This window comes from Calliphora vicina, chromosome 3 (genome assembly GCF_958450345.1).
Source record: "Calliphora vicina chromosome 3, idCalVici1.1, whole genome shotgun sequence".
Taxonomy (NCBI): Eukaryota; Metazoa; Arthropoda; class Insecta; order Diptera; family Calliphoridae; genus Calliphora; species Calliphora vicina.
This window is the reverse complement of record NC_088782.1, coordinates 28746875-28768584: the sequence shown is the minus strand read 5'-3', so window position 1 is coordinate 28768584 and position 21710 is coordinate 28746875. Positions and strand designations below refer to the sequence as shown.

Sequence of the window (21710 nt, the reverse complement as noted above, 5' to 3'; positions counted from 1 at the left end):
ATTTTTACAAATAAATAAATTCTGTATACGATTTAAAGGAGTATGTACGATTATGTATATATAAATTAACTTACATATGTTAACCTTTTTTCGTTACGCATCAATCAAAAATTTTGTAAAGGTTAAAAACAAGCATAAACATATTCACTTGTACTTTTAGATTTATTAAAAAAAAAAACAGAAAATCATGTTGTAATGTATTCCTGGAAATCCTTGTATAAAATAGCCTAAATACATAATGTTTGCTAGTTGTATAGCAAGTATATAAATCTAAGGAAAACGAATCTAAAACAATACAAAGTGCTCCATTAAAAACATGTTTCATCTTTTTGGGCCATAAAACACAGCAAAAAGAAAATCTATATAACATTATGATAAAAACTTAAGGCAAACAGTAAAGGCTTTTGAAATTGGTCATGTATTTTGCAAAATTTTAAAATAGACTTAGAGAGCATAACTGCCAAGTCCCAGTTTATAAAGGGTATTTTTTTGAACCAGATAGAATATAAGAAAGAGTTAGCTGTCAAATGAACCGTAATACTGCGCTTACTATTTAACATTTATGATCTGTATACTCTAGAAAATCATCATGATTAACATAACGCTTAAAAAATGCTACCACATTATCCAAATTTATTGGGTGTATGACTTAATAATTCGGGATTTTTTACATTTTTAACATTTATTTTGAAACATTTGTACAATATGAATTTATTCAAATTATTAGCCATTGTTAGCTATTACCTTTTCCCATCTTTCTGACAACTTGTTGATTCCGAGCCAAAAGAACTGCTGATCTTTTGAGGCCAAGAACGAATCAAGCCAATATCGGATACTCTGTTCTAAAGTGAAGCGTATCCCAAAGTGAGTAATCTGCTTCGATCAAAACAAATAGTAACCGGACGGGGCAAGGTCTGGACTATAAGGAGGCTGAGGCAAAACTTTCCAACCACTTCATTCCCAATAGTTTTCAACAGGTATTGCAACACGTGGCCAAATGTTTTCATGATGGAATATTAAAGTTTCATATTTCATTTTTCGGCAAATTCTCACTTCAAAAGGATATGTTGCATTCGGTGCATTTTCCATGTGATAATCTGGCCAGATTTTAGCAGCTCGTAACAGATAGGACCCTTTGGTCCCACGAAATACAGAGCATTTCCATATTTAGCTTAATTGTCGATTCAGCTGGTTGGCCGGGCTGGCTGGATCTCTTACGCTTCGGGTTATTGTAGTGGATCCAGTTTTCATCGCAAGTAATAATTCGGTGCAAAAATTATTTTATTTTATAGCGTTAAAGCATCATTTCGGACAAGCAAAATCATCTAAGGTTTCTCGGCTTCAATGCGTTTGGTATCCAATTTCCCAGCATGAATCTTGCTGTTCGTAAACGTTTCAAAGTTGCTGCTTATGTATCTTCCAATGATTTTATTAGAGTTAGTTCAGTTTATCAACAATCTTCATGAAATAATGTCTCCAATTCTTGTTCCTCAAACCATCTTTCGTACGTTGAAACCGATGAAATATATTTTCCATAAGCTTTGGTGAGCATTCGATGTGCTTCAGCGGCAGTTTATTCTCAAACTAAAGAAGTAAAGCAAAACTTCCCGCATATGACGCTTTATTGGCAAAAAATTCGACATATTAGAAGCAGGCAAAACTTTGTTGTTTACATTATAATGCACAGTGGTTTAGAAACTTTTTTTTGGAAATAATTCGGTATCTTGGGAACTATTGGAGATATTGTTACACATGGTTTGAGCTGATGTTTTCGAGTTGATTTACGTTTGCTCAGCTTCCTTGGGCCAATTAAAGTTGGTCACCTGGGGTCTCAAATTTATTAAAAAAAATCGCCAAAAATCCATTTATGACCTGAATGAGCTGAAATTTTGCAAGTGTAGCTTATTTCTATTAGATGAAGAGATATTCAAGTTTATTCATTTATTTTTTTTTAATTTTGATCGATCTTTTTATGGTTTTTTAGATATTGCGGGCTTACGGAGGGTCGAAATTTATTTTTAAAATATCAGCTATATTGTCGATAAAATTTTAAATAAAATAAAAACAACTTGCTAACAGTTATCTCTTCCCTATAAAATGTTATATGCATCCAAAGTTGGAACTTGTAAAAAGGTCCGTATTTTTTATGTTTTTTCCCAAAAAAGCCCATATATTTTTTCTTTTGTAGACAAACAATTTCTTCGGGACTATATAAAATTTTTATATTATTCGAAAACATAACTTAATAAAAAAGCGTGTAAAGATAAATTTGGCTCACTTAAGCGGACATACCACCCCCCCAGTCCTATCCAAACTTGGCCAATTTTGAAAGAAAAATTTCGGTTTGAGTAAAAAAGTCTAAAAAGGCAAATAACCGATTCACGAAAAAGCTTCATACTTGTATAACCCCATATGTTTCGTAAATACCTACTAAGTATTTTTACTATCATACAGTAAATAACTTCACAGTAGGCACTTTTCTAAAAAAACTCAGTTTTTGGAACACATTTTCCCCGTTATAGGAATTTCAATAAATTTCAATAAAAAATTTCAAAAATTTTAATGCCATTGATTTAAGGACATTTGAGTCTAAATTGGTTCCAAATTTTGTTATGTTATCTTTAAAAATTTTTAAATTAAAAAATTTTACATTAATTCAAATTTTATATTTTTATTCGTGGAAAATCACCATATGAATTTTTTTTTAGTTTTTAAGGTAACTGAAGTCCCAAAATTTTATAAAATTATTTCATTTTATTAGAATATCAATCCACAAGTCATAGTGTTTTCAACAATATCAATTACTTATACAAAAAGCCTTTATTTACTCCTCAGAAGTTCCATTGGGGCAAGTACGTAGCCCCTCAAAGTTGGTCACCTCGGGTCTCAAATTTTTTTAAAAAAATTCCCCAAAAAACGTACAAATTTGTCAAAGGGGCCATGGTCCTTATTTTTTTGAGTTCATTTTTACAGTTTTATGTTCTATCAGGCTTACAAAACACCCTTTGTATTTTACAGGAACATGAGAAATTCTTCTGAAACCGTTTGTAAAATTAAGAAATTTTCATTTAAATATCAGATGTGCTCTTTTTTATTTTTACATATACACAATTTCCTTTTCCTGTCAAGTGATCCCTCTATTTTCATAGGTAATCACTGTAAGATTTCGATCATACATCATGTTTATAATATTTAGCAATTTAAGCAGACAAAAAAAATGCTTTGCAACCTTCACGATTTAGAAAACATTTGTTTGGATGATTTTCTATGTTTAATATTTTTTTACTCTCTACAACATCTGAAACTAGTAAATTTAATTTAGCGTTTATTTCATTCTCACCCCTCAGCCCCTTAGTTTGCCGGGTTAAAAATCGTTTATCATATTTTGATGAACAATCTTGAAAAACTCATGGATTATAGGAATATTACATGAAATTTATAATGTAATATTTATGTATATGTATGTATGTATGTATCTATTTGTAAGTATATGTGTATGTATATGACACATTAGGTAGGGTGCATTTGCATGGACTCAATTTAAAGTTTTTTATGTTTTATGTTTTTATTTCTAAAAATCTTTCATTTAGTGAAAGAAATTGTAGAATAAATTATAAATCGGAAACCTGAAATTTTATCTACTATGCCAGAGCCTAATACTAATTAGTATTAATTTCTCGTATCAAAAATTTCTGTTAGGGGGAACAGTTCACACTTTTTTCTGGGGCCATGCTAATACAGATACACATACATATGTTTATACTTACACATAAGGTCCTGAGGTTTTTCCAGACATTCATCTTTACAGCTGGAAAAAAGGAAAAAAGTCATTAACACAATTTTCGCTCAAAAAAAAAATAAAGAAATGAAAATATAAGAAAAATAGTATTTTATCGTATTAAATGTTACTAAATTTCGCTGCTTGTGCTTTGGTGTTTTGTATGGTTTGTTTTGGAGAACTAGAGTGGCCAGTTACAAAAATGCATAATCATATTTTGATTACTTCAAAATCTGATAGCTTCGCTATATTTGGAACTAATTTCAGATAAATTTCTAAAAATTTAATCACTAAAACAGAATTTATTTAGAAGCCGCTAAAAAAAGTTTCTTGAAACTATTGTACGAATTTGATTTGAAAATGGGCTGGATCGAAAAATTATAAGTTATTTTCGAATATCTAAAGAACTTTGAAAATTGTTAAACTTTGTGCGAATCAATTTCTTATAAAATATTGGGTGTATGACTAAAACATGCGGGATTTACAATAGATGACGTTTTTTTTGAAAGCGATTTTTGTTGTTAATAATTTATATGTGATTCGCTTAGTTATTGATCATTATAGCGTAAATAACAAAGTTATTTTTACTTTGAAAATGTGGAATTTTGTACCACGGAATCGTCATATGCAGGATGATTCGCTTTATTTCTTTAATTTTAAAAGTGCATCTGGAGCGAAATATCGCACAGACCAGCCAAAAACACTTTAAGACCAAGAATTGGAGGTACTAATCTATGAAGGTTGTTGTCAAACTCAACAAAAAAATCATTGGGCTTGAGTAACTCCCAATGATTTTGGAAGCTTTTGTATCAATTTCAAAATGCTTGCGCGCAGCAGGATTCATCCAAAATCAGGCGAATTTTATACCATATGAATTGAAGATGAGAGACCTTGAATGACGATTTTGGATATCTAAAATGTTGTTTGAATGCTATAAAAAAGTCATTACTTGCTATGAAAAATAAATCCATTATGATAACCCGAAGCGTAAGTGATCATATGTGATGCCCGGCCCACCTGCCGAATCGACACAAAATCAAAACATTCATGGTGCTGAGGTAATGCTCTGTATTTGGTGGGAGCAAAAGGGTCTTTTATGAGATGGTGAATTCTGGGCGGACCATAACATGCAAACTGTACCAAATGCAGTTGATTCATTTGAAGCGACCAATTTCTGAAAAACACGCAGAATATGCGGCCAGACATGAAACTATAATATTCCATCATGACAACGCTAGGCCACATGTTGCAATACCTGTTAAAAACTATTATTTATAGTCCAGATCTTGCCCCGTTTGAATACTACTTGTTTCGATCGATGCAGAACGCTTTCTCAAGGATACGCTTCACTTTGGAATAGACTATCCATTATTGTCTTGATTTGTTCTTGGTCTCAAAAGATGAACAGTTCTTTTGGCTCGGAACACATATGTTTCCAAAAAGATGGAAGAAGGTCTTAGCTAAGAATGGCCAATAGAATTCTTGACAGTGAGCTTTTACATTTTGAATTATAATAGTTACTTAAGTTGAAATTTTGTATGAATAGTCACTAATATGGAAATCTCCATGGGTTAGAACGCGACATTCTTATGTCCTTAAAGTGGAAATAAATAAAGAAATCTTACAAAATTTGTGTTCCTTTATCCACTTTTCGTTAGCTTTTTAGTAGCACTATGTTTAATGGAAAATGTTGGTTTTGTCATTTTCAATATTTTATAAATAAATATGACTTCAACAACAAATCAGCGAACTGGAAATTTATTATACCCTCCACCACCACAAGTGATGAATGAGATATAAGTTTGTCATTCCGTATGTAACATTGAGAAATATTCATCTGAAACCCAACTAAGTATATATATTCTTGATCCTTATGAAATTCTAAGTCGATTGAGCCGTGTCCGTCTTTCCGCCTGTCCGTCTGTGTATCTGTGTAAAACATGCTCACGTCCAAAATACGCAAACAAAATTGGTAGACTTGCAAAAAATATGTTTGTTATTGTCCTAATGTTTGTTATTTATTGAAAATCAGCAAAATCAGTTCAGTAGAACCAGATCTATAAACCAAAATGTGAGACAACCTAAAAAAAATTGACAATTTTCACATATTTTTGGTAATTTGTGTAAGTATATTGCAGATAATACCATAAAACACGTTATTTTTATAAAAAAAAGAACTAACTCTGGTGAAAATTATAAGAATCGGTTCATGATTTTTCCTAGCCCCCATACTAAATTCTTCCCGAAATATGGTTCTATGGTCTATAAATGCCTTCAGAAATGCAGTATTCATACAAAATTCAGCATAAAAAAGTTTCGTGCTAAAAGAAATCACAACACTAAATTCTATGTGGATCGGCCCATATTTGACCATAGCCTCCATATAAAGTTCACTTCCGAAAATCACTTAAATTAGCATAAATATCTTATAAATATCGCTATTACGTTGAAATTCGTCATAAGTAATCCCCATATATACCAAAATCACTCTACCTAATTCTACGATGATCGGCTTATAATTGGTTATAGGTCCCATATATATATCAACCTAAAATATATGTATGCAGGTGGAGGGTATTTAAGATTCGGCAAAGCCGAATATACCGTTCTAACTTGTTTTTTATAGCGATAGTTGTCATGGTGAAGTACAATATTTGCTGTCGATTTGTTTACAACCTGTAGTATAATTTAGCATGCGACATATTTTCCCATCACGTTTGTGGTAAGGATTATTTCAATTAATTTCTACAAAAGCTTGGTAATTATTATTCATTTATTTATTGATTTCTCATACTTTCTATATAGTTTTTCACTATCATTAACTCTTTAACTAAGACCACTGGCAATGAATTGTCTCCGTTCTTTATTGTTTTTCCCAATGTTTGCATGTGGAACACTTAAACTTTTTTTTAGCTTTTGCAAATATCGATAGCTTTTTCCTAATATTTGTCGTACCCTAGTGGATCTCTTTCTTTTCTCTCTGGACACATTTTAGCCATTTAAATATGCAGTCACACTTACAATAGCGAATGAGACTTATTTCGAAAAGTCACTCAATTTTGATTTGAATTGTAATTTTCAGCCACTTCAATAGAGTGAAGCGAAGTACTGATATCAAATTATGATTAGGTAGGTACAAGAACGCGACATAATAACATGAACAAAATTAAATGAACACTTTACCATTAACAGAGATTTGTTTGAATTTTTTTCCTTTCCATTCATCATGTCTGGTAAGGGTACATCGTTATATGTTGAAATCAATCGAAAACAAAGCCCATAATAAATTTGATTGTAAATTTCTTTGGTTTGGTTTCGACACATATAGCTGACATATAAATTTGTTGACATGTATAACGATTGATTAACATATACAATTGGGTTATTCACACGGTGTGTTATCATGTCATATTGTCATAAAGTACTAACGTTTTACAATAGTTTTAACAAATTGTTGTTATGCTTCAAAGAAAAAAGTGCTGTGATTATTGTTGTGTTATAACTAAACAATGTAAGTCTTAGTCGAATGGAAAAAACTGTTCATCGAGCCCTTGCAACAACGTATATAACGCCATAATAAGTCGGACCTACAATGATTCAAAATCGAGAAAATTATTTTTTAACTCGAATTTTTATTTTCACATAAAAAATTTTTCATCATAAAATTTTTTCATTAATAAATTAAAAACAAGTAAGAAAGTATGGTCGGTCAAGCCCGACCATATAATACCCTACACCAACTATGAGTAAAAATATTTTTCTTTTAAAATATCAATAATTTATATTCGTGAGTGATTTTCGGAAGTGGGCGTTATATGGGAGCTATGACCTAATTTTATGGTGATCGGTCCACCATAAAATTAGGTCGTGTGATTTATGTCTATATGAAAGTTATTTATGTTGAATTTTGTGTATATACCAACATTTTTAAGTGATTTATGCACGCTAAAGTGATTTTCGGAAGCGGGTCTATATGGGAGCTATGACTAATTATGGACCGATCGTAACAAAATTTGGTGACATGAATTTTGTATATATAAAACTTATTTGGAGCGAAATTTGTGTAGATACATATATAAATTAAACATTTATGACCGATAAAGTCCAATTTCGAGAGGACATTTGTATGGGGGCTAGGTGAAATTATGAACCGATTTCAGCCAGTTTCAATATGCTTCGTCCTTGGGCCGAGGAAATTATATGTACCAAATTTGATCGAAATATCTTCAAAATTGCGACCTGTACTCTGCGCACAAGGTTTACATGGACAGCCAGCCAACCAGCCAGCCAGACGGACGGACGTCGTTTAATCGATTCAGAAAGTGATTCTAAGTCGATCGGAATACTTTAAGGTGGGTGTAAGACCAATATTTTTGGGCGTTACACACATCTGCACAAACGCATGGTGTAGGGTATAAAAAATTGTTAAATTAAAAAAAAAATTTGGCTAAAATTTTTATCACTAAAAATTAAAAAAAAAAATTTATAATTTTGATATGAAAATTAAAAACAAAAAATTTAAAGATTTTTTTTTTCTTTTTCAAGCTGACTCAAATTTGAAATATTACACTAACTTATGAGGGTTGCTCACAGCAGTCATTTGTTTTAGTGTTATTATTTTATGACATACGACTTTATGACAACCGTGTTAATATGTATATGAAATGTAAGGCATTCTAACCAAATGTTAATATTTCTCAAGCTGGTCGCCTCATTTTCTATAAATTTATGTGTGCTAATGTGTGAGTGTTGCAAATAGCTCTATGGGGAAATGTGGTTGAACTCCTTAAAGTTTTTTTTCTTCTACTTATAAATATCAGTATGTATGTATATTTTTTGCTTCATCTTCATTTCATGCATACCAACACGCACGATTTAAATGTGCGAAAAAAGCGATTTATCATTTACACAATTACGCATTCTGTTAGTAACGTTGTTAACGCTCACACATACTGTTTCTCTTACTACCAAACAACTTAACACTGCTCAACTCACATTATGATAGAACTGATGATGATGATGAGGACCACGATGGCGATAATATTGTTAAATTATAAGAGATGGTAACATTGAATCAAATTCATTCTAGTGCACCACTTCAAGATCCTTCGCAATGGTAGTAATAAAATGTATAAAAATAATCGCTCATACTTATGAAAGGTACTCTCAAACATTATAATTTCACCCAAAAGATTAGCCACACACTCTAGTACATCATTTGTAAAAAGGATTCTCTAGAAAAAAATCCTTTTTTCTGCGTAAGCCTGCTGCCGCCGTTAATATCTAATTTATATGCATTTAAAGTATTATATTGTAACGTATTGTACAAGTATGTTAATAATATTTCTATAAATCTTAAGTTTTTAATGTTTTTATGGTCATGATAAACAATCTGTTTCACAGTTTTCCTTGGTTTTTATTTTCAGCTGAATTTCTGTTTCGCTCTGTATAGGTTTTTATATGGTAATTTTAAAGCAATTTACAAAAGAATTTATTGATGCTGAAAATATGTTGTAAATACAAGTAGAACTCATAAATATTATTAAATGCGAAAAAAGGATAAATATTATTGTAAAAGATTAAAAATACTTTTATGTTCAGTTACTTTTTTTCTAGCAGAGGTCAATTATTCAATTATAACAAAGGCACTTAAATTATATAGAGTTATATTTTAAAAAAAAAACTGTTGATAAGAAATTAAATTCTGAGTTTGGAAATTATGTTTCGAAATGAATACCTTTGCAATATTAAAATATATATATTGGCAGGATCACTATAAATATTTCAACAATTTCCTATATATTTTTTTAATCTGTTATGTGTTTGGTTTTGCTTTTCCTTTGCAGCTTGGAACATTGGTACCAATTGCCACACCCGCCCCACCGACAACAATTGCACCACCAGTACGTGTTGATATACAATCATCGAATTTATTAAATAATTTACCACCATTACTCAATACACCTACGGTAAGTGTGTGCTCCAAATAAATCTATTTTTTTTTTGTTTTACGTGATATCTTTTTTATTGGATGTTTTTTTCTTATTTTTTAATTTATAAACGAATGTTCATTTTATGTTACCCGCGAAAAAAGTAATGCTAGAGAATACAATGAGAAAATCCCCCAAAATAATTTTTAAAAGACAATTCAATTAAATTCATTTAAAATGAATTTATATCATTTATTTTTTATAAAAATGTGATTGCTGAATCCTATTTATTTACTTTTGTTTTCGTTTTTAATTTTTCTCACTGTATTCAGTGTGTAACATGTGCAAGAATTGTGTTATTTTGTTTGTAGTTTTTTCTTTTATTATTTTATTTCCATATAATTTATATTTATTTATTTGTATGTATTTAATTTGTTTTATGTTTATTAAAATATAATCTATAGTTTGTATACAAACAAAATAATTAAAGATCACCATACAGACACTTAATCAATAGATACTCATACATACTTCCATATAAACTATTTTATTTACAATACAATATTTATTTCAATTTTCGTAAAATGTGTACAGTCAAGGGCATAGAAATGGCATATTTTTATTTAGATGTAAAAAATATTTATAATTTAGGTAAGTTAGGGTGATTAGGGTTAAAAATATTGCTACTAATTGCATTATCTATTTCAATATTCATAATGTTAAATAAACAGTTCTATCAGTAGAAACTACTACGTATAAAAAATAACAGCAACATTCTTTATTAGTATGACAACATTAACTGTAAACTTTGAATAGAACATTCTAGTGTTTCCCTTACATTATTCATAAAACTTCTAGAAGATGGCGCTGTCTACACAGAAAAAATTATATTTCAATTCAAACATTTATCACATTTTGAACTGGTTTCAAAACTAAATTTTCTGATATTTTCTATTGAATTTTGAGTTTTGAATTTGATAATTTTGACAATTGAATATACACTTTTCGTTATTGGTTGAACTTTAAATACAAAAATTATTGAATAGATAATTGAAAACAGAAAAAATAACAAAAATGTGTTTTCAATTACGAAAATAATTTATTCAATAATTTTTGTATTTAAAGTTCAACCAATAACGAAAATTGTAAAAAAATGTTTTTTATTGAATTTTTTCATAGATAAACATTTTTTAAAATTCAAATATAATTTTTATTTATGAATAGTTTTTAGCGAAATTTCACAGAAAAATAAAAACAAATTTTGAAATTTATTACCAGCAATCCCGCAATTCCCTAAAGCAGAGGTTCGCAAAAATAAATCCTCTCACCAATACACTTACTCTCACCAACACATTCAATTCTTTATTTTATTCAGTGCACCTACAAACACACAAATACAAAAACTGAAAAAATAAAGAAAAAGTCATACACCAGTGCTCATGCGTATTCCTAGTTGTCTCGTTGAGTGGACAACGACTACTAAAATGTAAGAGCATAAGAATACGTGTGATTTTATTTTCCACAATTGTGGTATGGGCTGCGCATTACTGCCCTAAAGTGATGAAAAATCCCTAAAATGGAAATTTTTAGTTTTTTGGCTATAATATCCATACCAGGGTCGGGGTTATCAAAAACCTTTACAAATTAATTAAAAACATATTGGGCCATCTAAAATCGATTATTACATTTTGATATCGAATATGCGATTTGAGAATTTTTACCCTAAATTTGAATTTTACATAAAAAATTGACGTTTTTGAATGAACCTGGTGGCCTCGGTATCAACATATTTCAAATTCTTTTTCATATAAAACATTTTATAAAAAGTTAGCTTTTCAAAAAGTATAAATTCCTTACACATTCTCTTAGAAATTTTTTGCGATAACTCTAAAGAAATGAGCGGAAAATCTATTTTTTTAATTTTTTTAAATTCGAATGCATACAACTTTTCTTTTTTTCTGTTTGACACATAAATGTGTTGTTACTCCAATAAAGGAAAATTGTAGAAAATCGGGAAATATTTGGATCCTCTGTTATCAAAAAACTGGAGTAGGGTGGGTAAAAATGTTGAAAATTTAATTTTCAAATGGGAATATCTTCTAAGCTATAAGAGATAATTGATAGCTAGTATTTTGTAGTGCTCGATGAAGGGATTCTATGTGTGTAATTTTTTCATAACACAAACGAAGAAATAAGGTGTCCTATTTTGAGGACCCTTGTTGGCGCCTTTGATGGGCACTGAGGTCCAAGTTCAAAACTTAAACTCGACAACACCTCCTATTTGTGCATGTGCAATTTCATTGAAACCGGACTTACCTTTTAGAAGTTACATATTTCTTTCCCTCTATTTTTTTTATACCACTGTGCGACGTATATAGTTAGTCGGAACTACAATGGGTCCAAGTCGGGACAAATATTTCTTAACCCGAATTTTTTTCACCAAAAAAATTTGTTTGTCATACATTTTTTTCAGTAATAAATGAACATTTTTTTTTTTAAAAAATTAAAAAAAAAAATTTGCCATAAAATTTTTTTCATCAACAAATTAAAAAAAAAAATAAATATTTAAAATTTTTAAAGTACATATAATATTTTTTTTTAAATCAAACACAAACTACGAAGCGTTTTGCTTGTCTGCAGCTACATATAGAGTCTCTGGTGGGAATCGAACCCGCAACCCTCAGTTCAATAGTCCAGCACACTATCGACTAGTCTATCAGGGTGAAGGGTATGTAAGATTCGGCACAGCTTCTTTTATTTGTTTTTTAATTTCCCCACTGTGCATTAGATAAATTAAAGAAGTAAGAAAGTGTGGTCGGTCAAGCCCTACCATATCTTACCCTACACTAAGTAAATGAGCAAAAACATTTTTCTTTTAAAATTTCAATAATTTATTTTCGTGAGTGAGTGATTTTAGGAAGTGCGCTTTATATGGGAGCTATGACGAATTATGGTGGGGAAATTACAAAAAAAATTAAAATAAATCTGTAATTTCTAAACGGCTATATGGAACACATATGTATATGGGGGCTTGGTGTATCATAAATACTAATTTCAACAGTTATTTAAGTCTGAATTTTATGAATTATTGATAGTGGTATTTAAAGTGAATTTTAATATGCAACCTTCTTAAAAATGAGAAATTTGTCAATGCATTTTAAAATGTTATTGTCTGTCAAAAAATGTGAAAAGGCCAAATTTATAAGAACTTCGGAATTGTCTTTCGTCCGCCAAAGGATGGACAGGTGTATAGGATTAATAAATATATTAAAATGTATATGAGGCATTTATTCGAAATGTAAATTATACAGGTAAAATCCATCGTTTGGTATAAAATCATATTAATATTTGGTACAAAAATATTTGGAATAAGTTTAATAGATTCACATATTCAAATAACAAGATCGAACATATTTGAAACCTTGAAAATGATATTCATAACAACTTGCATTGATCATAGTGGAAACGTAATATCAAATGTATGTACTTGATATAATCATATCATATTCTATTTTTATGCTCTTGATTGTACATAGAAATGTAACACATTTATTCAGCATATAGCAAAAATTATAAGTAAATAATAATTGTATTGTGCTTGCAACACATTCGTTACATAAATAAACATACTTTGATGAGGATGAGTACAATACAATTTGTAAAAAAATATATATTTTTTAATTAGAAAACCATTTGCACACAAAAAGGATTTAATTTGAAAACACACATATTTAATAAAAGGATTTATAATTCGTTTTGTTAGAAACAAGAAAAATTACTAAGAATAATAAAAACTGTAGTAATTGTTTAATTGTAATATTTTCGATTGGTAATATGTGGTGTTATAAGTACGGACTTGATTCTCACTAATACAATTTGAGGGATTTAAATTTGTTCAGCTATTATTTGCAATAAATGAACACATAATTGTTATTTCGGAACTTTTAAATTGTTTAAATGTTTGAATTTGTTTGAATGCAAATAATATCAACTACTGATAATAACTCTCGAAATGGAAAGTAGATTTTATGTAAAATATATAGATAGAATAACCTCGAATAACTTAAAAGTATAACTTTATTGGGCGTATGACTTAAAAATTAAGGATTTTAGCTTTTGTTTTCCAACATTTGCATAATATAGATTTATTCAAAGTATTGGCCATTTTAAGCTATGACCTTTTACCATCTTTCTGACAACATATGGATTCCGAGCGAAAAGAACTGCTCATCTTTTTAGGACAAGAACGAATCAAGCCAATATCTGTTGCAAAGTTAAGCGTATTCCAGAGAGAGCGCTCTGCATCGATCGAATCAAATAGTAGGTGGACGTGGCGCGATGCACAGAGGCGCCAGTAGAACAAGTGCGGTTGCAAAAATCAAAATTTCACGTGTCTCTAAAAAATAATGAATAAACCTATTTTACAGTAAATTGTCCAACGATTTCAGTTATTATAATCAGATTTTTAGTTCAGAAGATATAGCCCTTCAAAGTTGACTGATTTTCAGTTTTCAAAAAAATAGATAATTTTTAGGTAATTATGTAACTGATAGTCATTATTTTTGATTCTTTTGATAGATATATTTATTAAGAGAAGAATAAACAAAAATTGTACTATTTGCTTTGTATTTGTCCAGGTAAATCGATACTTACCAACTATCCATTTTTTCAATATTTTTCCAAATTGAAGAAAAATAAAAAACTATCCATTTCTATATTTGCCATATTTTCAAAATAAGTTCTTTGATTAGTCCTTTACCTAATGCAAAAATTCGCAGCTGCCCGTCCTTGCCCTTGTAAAAAGGCTTGGTTCCAAACGATGTTTACCAACTATACATTTTTTCAATATTTCACAACTTTGATGGAAAATAAAAAAAAACTATCAATTTCTATTTTTGCCATATTTTCAAAATAAGTTCTTTGATTATTCCTCTACCTAATGCAAAAATTTTCAGCTGCCCGTTCTTGCCCCATTTTTTGCTAGAGGTAAAATTTTGAAAAAAGACATGGTTTCAAAATTGACATATGGCGGTGAAAAACCAACCAACGATTTGAATGAAATTTCACATGCGCAAAGAGGAAGTGTAGTCGAGTTTAAGTTTTGAATTTGGACCTCATGAGCGCACCAGGGGTTCCCAAAGTAGGACACCTCAGGTATGTTCAATTTTTAAAATGATCCTATTTCTTCGTTTGTGTTCCGATTTAAGGTAAATTCTCAGCGAGTTGTTTAGTTTTCCCTAATTTATTTGACACGTAAAAAACATAAGGTAGACATGTTATATATCAATGGATAGAGGATTTTGTCTAATTTTCAAAAATGTATATAAAAATTTTTTGACAATTAAAAAATTCATATAATACTTTTTTGAAAAATATGACAAAAAATGCTTTTTATTGAATTTTGCATAGATTTTTATTTATGAATATTTTTTAATGAAATTTCACAGTTATGTAGATTTTTCTATTTAAACTGGAAAAATAAAAACAAATTGTGAAATTTGTTATCAAGTATCCCGCAATTCCCAAAAAAATCTTGAAAAATCCCAAAAATGGGTTTTGTTCGTTTTTTGGCTAATATCCATACCAGTGGCGGGGTTATCGGAACCCTTTATAAAATAATTAAGAACTTATTGGGCCATCTAAAATAGCTTACTATATTTTGATATCGAGTATGCGATTTGAGAATTTTTGCCCTAAAGTTGAATTTTACATAAAAAATAGGAATTTTTTGAATGGACCTGGTACCCTCGGTATCAAAAATTATAATTTTTTTTTCATTTAGAATATTTGGCGTAAAGTTAGCTTTTCAAAAAGTACAAATTCATTATACATCCTCTTAGAAATTTCATAGATAACTTAAAAAGAATAAAAGTACTTTTTTCCCAAAAAAAATTGCGAAAAATCGCCTTTTTTAATTTAAATTCAAATGCATGTAACTTTGGACTCAGTCATGATTTTCTTTCTTTATTTGCTATGTAGATCTATTGTTAATCCTATAAAAGAAAAATGGATAAAATCGGGGAATATTTGGAACCGCGGTCACCAAAAAACTGGAGTAGGGTGGGTAAAAATGTTGAAAATTAAATTTTCAAATGCGAATATCTCCTGAGCTATTAGAGATAATTGATAGCTACATACCATTGAACATACGTCTGGTGTCTTACTTTGGGAACCCCTGGTCCCGCTCCTGGTGGGCTCATGAGGCCAAAATTCAAAACTTAAACTCGACTACACTTCCACTTTTGTGAAGTGAATGTGAAATTTCATTCAAATCGGCGTAAGGGTTTAGAAGTTACATATTTATTTCCATCTTTTTTTATTCTCATACCACTGTGCGATGGTCTGCTCAGCACCTCATGATAGATAGGATCGTTATTCTCCCACCAGATACAGATCAATAACTTAGCGCCATGAATATTTGGCTTTGGTGTCGATTCGGCTGGTTGGAAGGGATTCACAGCAGATATATACCCTTCAAAATTACATATAAGTTATCAAAAACCGCATTCAAAAGATACACCATCTATTGTAAATCCCGAAGTTTAAAGTCATACATCTAATAATAGTTGTCCAACTCTATGATCAAATTGCTTCATTTAAGTTAAGGAGTGTCTTTAGGAGTGCGTTCAAAAAAAAGCAATCTTCCCATTTGACCTGATATAAATATCTAATCAAAAAGAGTTACAAAAATCAGAAAAGAGACCCATACTACTACGCCGTTTGTTTTCAACATAACAATAAAACCGTTAAATTTCGATATCCTTTGATAAAAAGGATAAACAAACAAACAAAAAAAACGAATATAATGAAAAGTCCTTTTTGTTTATCTTTTATTTTCACTTGTTTGTCCTTTATCTTTTTGTAACGTGTTTTCATGCTGAAAAAGAAAACATGATATGAGTAGAACGCCATTTGATTTGTGCAAAAAAAACTAAAAGAAATTTAAAATAATATGTTTGTTTTTTGTTTGCGAAATAAATACCCTTACAATTTTGTGGCAAATTGTTAAGGCAAAAAATAAAACCTTAAATAAATGTAAAAGAAAAAACAATTGCAAATAAAACATAAATAAATGTTGGCGTTAGGGCAAAATAATATCGTCAATGCGCTGCCAGAAAGTAACTGTTCAAAGCACTGTTAGGAAATTGTAAAATTTTTGAAACTAAATAGGGGCTATCTTAGTGTATTTGTTTAAATAAATAAAAAGAAAACAAAATAAATAATACAAAAAAAAGAAATAGTTTAAGAAAAGGGACCCGAAAAGCTTTAACAAGATTATGTCAGTAGATGCTTTCTTCAAGTGGAGCATATTTTCATAACAAACAAACCCTTCTTTTCAATACTTCTACTTACTTTTTTCACTCCCCTACTTTTATTTTTATTTAATTCTCCCCTACACAATACAAAAAAAAGTGCACAAGATTTTCTTACTTTCTGCCCTTAATGTTGGCTCCATGTGTTTTTACCTTTTATTTCCTTACAAACGTTTCTTTCATTCTGTGTCATAGTTGCCGTTGTTTGTTTTAAGTGAATCAAGTGTATGCTGTTGGTTGGTGCTTGAAAACACAAGATCCGCTATGAAGAAAATTTTCTTTTGAATTACATAAAATCTCTGGCCTTTTTTCCCTGCAATTTAGCATTTTTTTAGTTTTCGCTTGTTTCCTGCTTTCATATTTTAGGGTATTTGACTATGGTTTAGAGTGTGTTTGTGTATCTATTATGGGTTTCTTAATGGAAATTAAATTTTGTATCCTTTTGTATGTGTCTCTTCTATGAGAAAATATTTCAAGCGGAAATCGTTGTTGTCTGTCTTTAAAACAGGTTTTATATTTTTAAATATCCAGTTAAATAAATGTATACTGTGTCAGGTTCTAGTTCAGGTGCTAGTTTAGGTGCTAGTCCAGGTTATAGTTCAGGTTATAGTTCAAGTTCTAGTTCAGGTTATAGTTCAGGTTCTAGTTCAGGTTCTAGTTCAGGTTCTAGTTCAGGTTCTAGTTCAGGTTCTAGTTCAGGTCCTACTTCAGGTTCTAGTTCACGTTCCATTTCAGGTTATAGTTCAGGTTCTATTTCAGGATCTAGTTCAGGTTTTAGTTCAGGTTCTATTCCAGGTTCTACTTCAGGTTCTAGTTCAGGTTCTAGTTCAGATTCTAGTTTAGGTTCTAGTTTAGGTTTTAGTTCAGTTTCTAGTTCAAGTTCTAGTTCAGGTTATAGTTCAGGTTATAGGTCAAGTTCTAGTTCAGGTCCTAGTTCAAGTTCTAGTTCAGGTTCTAAATCACGTTCTAGTTCTGGTTCTAGTTCCATTTGTAGTTTAGGTTCTAGTTCAGGTTCTAAATCACGTTCTAGTTCTGGTTCTAGTTCCATTTGTAGTTCAGGTTCTAGTTCAGGTTCTAGTTCAGGTTCTAGTTCTGGTGATAGTTCAGGTTCTATTTCAAGTTCTATTTCAGATTCTATTTCAGGTTCTAGTCCAGGTTCTAGTTCAGGTTATAGTTCATGTTCTATTTCAAGTTCTATTTCAGATTCTATTTCAGGTTCTAGTCCAGGTTCTAGTTCAGGTTATAGTTCAGGTTCTAGTTCAGGTTCTAGTTCTGGTGATAGTTCAGGTTCTATTTCAAGTTCTATTTCAGATTCTATTTCAGATTCTAGTCCAGGTTCTAATTCAGGTTCTAGTTCAGGTTATAGTTCAGGTTCTAGTTCAGGTTCTAATTCAGGTTCTAGTTCAGGTTATAGTTCAGGTCCTAGTTCAGGTTCTAGTTCAGGTTCTAGTTCAGGTTCTAGTTCAGGTTCTAGTTCTGGTGATAGTTCAGGTTTTAGTTCAGTTTCTAGTTCAGTTTCTAGTTTAAGTTCTAGGTCAGGTTATAGTTCAAGTTCTAGTTCAAGTTCTATTTCAGATTCTATTTCAGGTTATAGTTCAGGTCCTAGTTCAGGTTCTAGTTCAGGTTCTAATTCAGGTTCTAGTTCTGGTGATAGTTAAGGTTTAAGTTCAGTTTCTAGTTTATGTTCTAGGTCAGGTTGTAGTTCAGGTTCTAGTTCAAGTTCTATTTCAGATTCTGTTTCAGTTTCTAGTTCAAGTTCTATTTCAGATTCTATTTCAGGTTCTAATTCAGGTTCTAGTTCAGGTTATAGTTCAGGTCCTAGTTCAGGTTCTAGTTAAGGTCCTAGTTCAGTTTCTAGTTCAGGTGATAGTTCAGGTTCTAGTTCTGGTGATAGTTCAGGTTTAAGTTCAGTTTCTAGTTCAGTTTCTAGTTTAAGTTCTAGGTCAGGTTATAGTTCAAGTTCTATTTCAGATTCTATTTTAGGTTCTAGTTCAGGTTCTAGTTCAGGTACTAGTTCAGGTTCTAGTTCAGGTTCTAGTTCAGGTTCTATTTCAAGTTCTATTTCAGATTCTATTTCAGGTTCTAGTCCAGGTTCTATTTCTAGTTCAGGTTCTAGTTCTGGTGATAGTTCAGGTTCTATTTCAAGTTCTATTTCAGATTCTATTTCAGGTTATAGTTCAGGTTCTAGTTCAGATTCCAGTTCAGGTTTTAGTTCAGTTTCTAGTTCAGTTTCTAGTTTAGGTTCTAGTTCAGGGTATATAGTTCATGTTCTAGTTCAAGTTCTATTTCAGATTCTATTTCAGGTTCTAGTCCAAGGTCTAGTTCAGGTTCTAGTTCAGGTTCTATTTCAAGTTCTATTTCAGATTCTATTTCAGGTTATAGTTCAGGTTCTAGTTCAGATTCCAGTTCAGGTTTTAGTTCAGTTTCTAGTTCAGTTTCTAGTTTAGGTTCTGGTTCAGGGTATAGTTCAGGTTCTAGTTCAAGTTCTATTTCAGATTCTATTTCAGGTCCTAGTTCAGGTTCTAGTTCAGGTTCTAGTTCAGGTTCTATTTCAAGTTCTATTTCAGATACTATTTCAGGTTCTAGTTCAGGTTCTAGTTCAGGTTCTAGTTGAGGTTCCTGTTCAGGTTCTAGTTCAGGTTTTAGTTTAGGTTTTAGTTCAGGTTCTAGTTTAGTTCTAGTGGAGTTTTTTAATTTGATGCTACAAAGTTGTAAGTGACAAGTTTTAAGTAGAATTGTTAAAAATTTAACACGATTAAACAAAACATGCTGCATTATATTTATGGTTACTATAGTTTACAATCATTAATGTATTTTTTTTTTAATATTTTGATAAGTTTCCATTTAAAATCCATAACTTCAACTTTGTAAAATGTTTTTGAAATTTAAAAGTGTTAAATTCCACATTTTCATAAAATGTTAAATTGCGATGTTTTTTTCTCGAAAATTTAACTTAATTTTGTAGGCTTTAAAAGAACATTAATAGTTTACCAAAATAGTTATACATTTCCACTTTTTTTATACAAAAAAAATTTTTGCTTGAAATAATACAAACACGCAGCGTATGAACATTATTTGGAATACAAAACACTCATACCACCAGTAAACTCAATTAAACTGCTACCAAAATGAGTTAAAAAATAACACAATTTTATTACTATAAATAAAACGATAAACAACAAAACAAATATTTTCCTTTATACATAAGTACTCATAAATTATTAAACAGACAAACAAATATTTTAAACTTTCACCATACAAGCACAAACAAGAGTTCAATAAACAGCAAACATTTTTTTTAAAAACATTTGAGTTTTTTCATTTTTTCGTTTTAACAGCTATTTGCAAATTAATATGAATAATTTTGTTATTTTTTTTGTTGAGGTTTAAATAATTATCATTTAGTTACTAATAATTTTTCATGCAAATTATTAAAATTTTTTTTTATTTAAAATATTTAAATTTGAAATTAAAAAAAAAACAAAAACAGAACAGGAAATTTAAATGAACAAATTAAAAACTATTAGCCATATTTCCAATAACTATTTCAGCACTTTGAAACATTTAAAAAAAAAATCTTATTTGTTTCTGTGTTTTTTTTTATATTTTCCGTAATTTCTGCAATTCAATTTCAATAGTTTACAACAGCTCCGGAATATGAAACGGTAAATATTTTTTCGAGTATATAGTTTTTATTGTTTATAATTTTTTTTCCAACTTTGTTAAATAAAAGTTTGCAAAATAAAAAAAACAAATAAATAAATAATTTTCTCTATGTGCATGTAATGCAAATAAATATTTGCAGTTTAAATATTTGTTTATAGTATTTTTCATACATATTTGTTTTAATATTTATTTTGCTATAAATAAAATGAATTTTCAATTGTTTTATTTAATGTTTGTGATTGAATGGAGCATTGGGGAAATAACTGAGGGAATATTTTACATTTGTGTGTTAACATGTTTTTAAATAACAATTATATTTAAACATTTAAATTATGGAAATTATTTTCAAACACTCACTATTTGAATAGAAACACAAATTTAAAAGAAATGTTTTCGATATGAAATTATTGTCCAGAACACAAATTTAAAACAAATGTATTCGATATAAATTTATTGTGCAGTTTCAAATGTATTTTTTTTTGAGGATTTCTTAACATATTTTAATTATGTAAACATATTAACTCATTAAATGCTTTTAATTTCATTTAACATTCTATAGCTGTCAATAAATAGAGGCAGCTACCTTTCACTTTTTTATTCTCTATTGTTTATTATCTTTAATTCTAAAAAAAATGTTTGACACTTTTATTTAAATGTCGTTGTGATTTTTTTTCTGAGTCACATTATATTGTTGAAATATTTCATTTATGTATTTTTTTTGCTTGTTATTGTTGTTAAATTTGTCACATCCATACGAGCAGGTGTCAATATTCCCAACAGATAACAAATACGCAGCAATCACGTTTATTTTATGTTTTTTTTGTTGTTTACACCAAATATTATTCATGTTGTATGTTAACACTTACAATTTGTTAAACATTATTAAACTTGTTGCAAAAAAAGAAAAAAAGTAAATGTCTAATAAATAATAAAACTGTGTTCATCAAATTGGATTTAGATGAGATATAATAATTAAAAACAAGTAAGAGTGCTATATTCGGCTATGACGAATCTTATATACCC

The 21710-nt window shown here is 29.8% G+C and overlaps 1 protein-coding gene across 6 annotated transcripts in view; it reads left to right on the top strand.

Moving 5' to 3' along the window:
* The window catches only part of Mp (Multiplexin), a 754200-nt gene that overhangs the window by 608841 nt on the left and 123649 nt on the right, over positions 1-21710 (top strand). For 3 of the 6 annotated variants that reach the window (XM_065503878.1, XM_065503874.1, XM_065503875.1), the window contains 2 exons: positions 9625-9747; positions 20660-20686. In XM_065503878.1, coding sequence (XP_065359950.1) covers positions 9625-9747; positions 20660-20686 — 150 coding nt within the window. The remainder of the gene's footprint in view (positions 1-9624; positions 9748-20659; positions 20687-21710) is intronic. The other 3 variants (XM_065503879.1, XM_065503877.1, XM_065503876.1) reach the window with 1 other exon arrangement.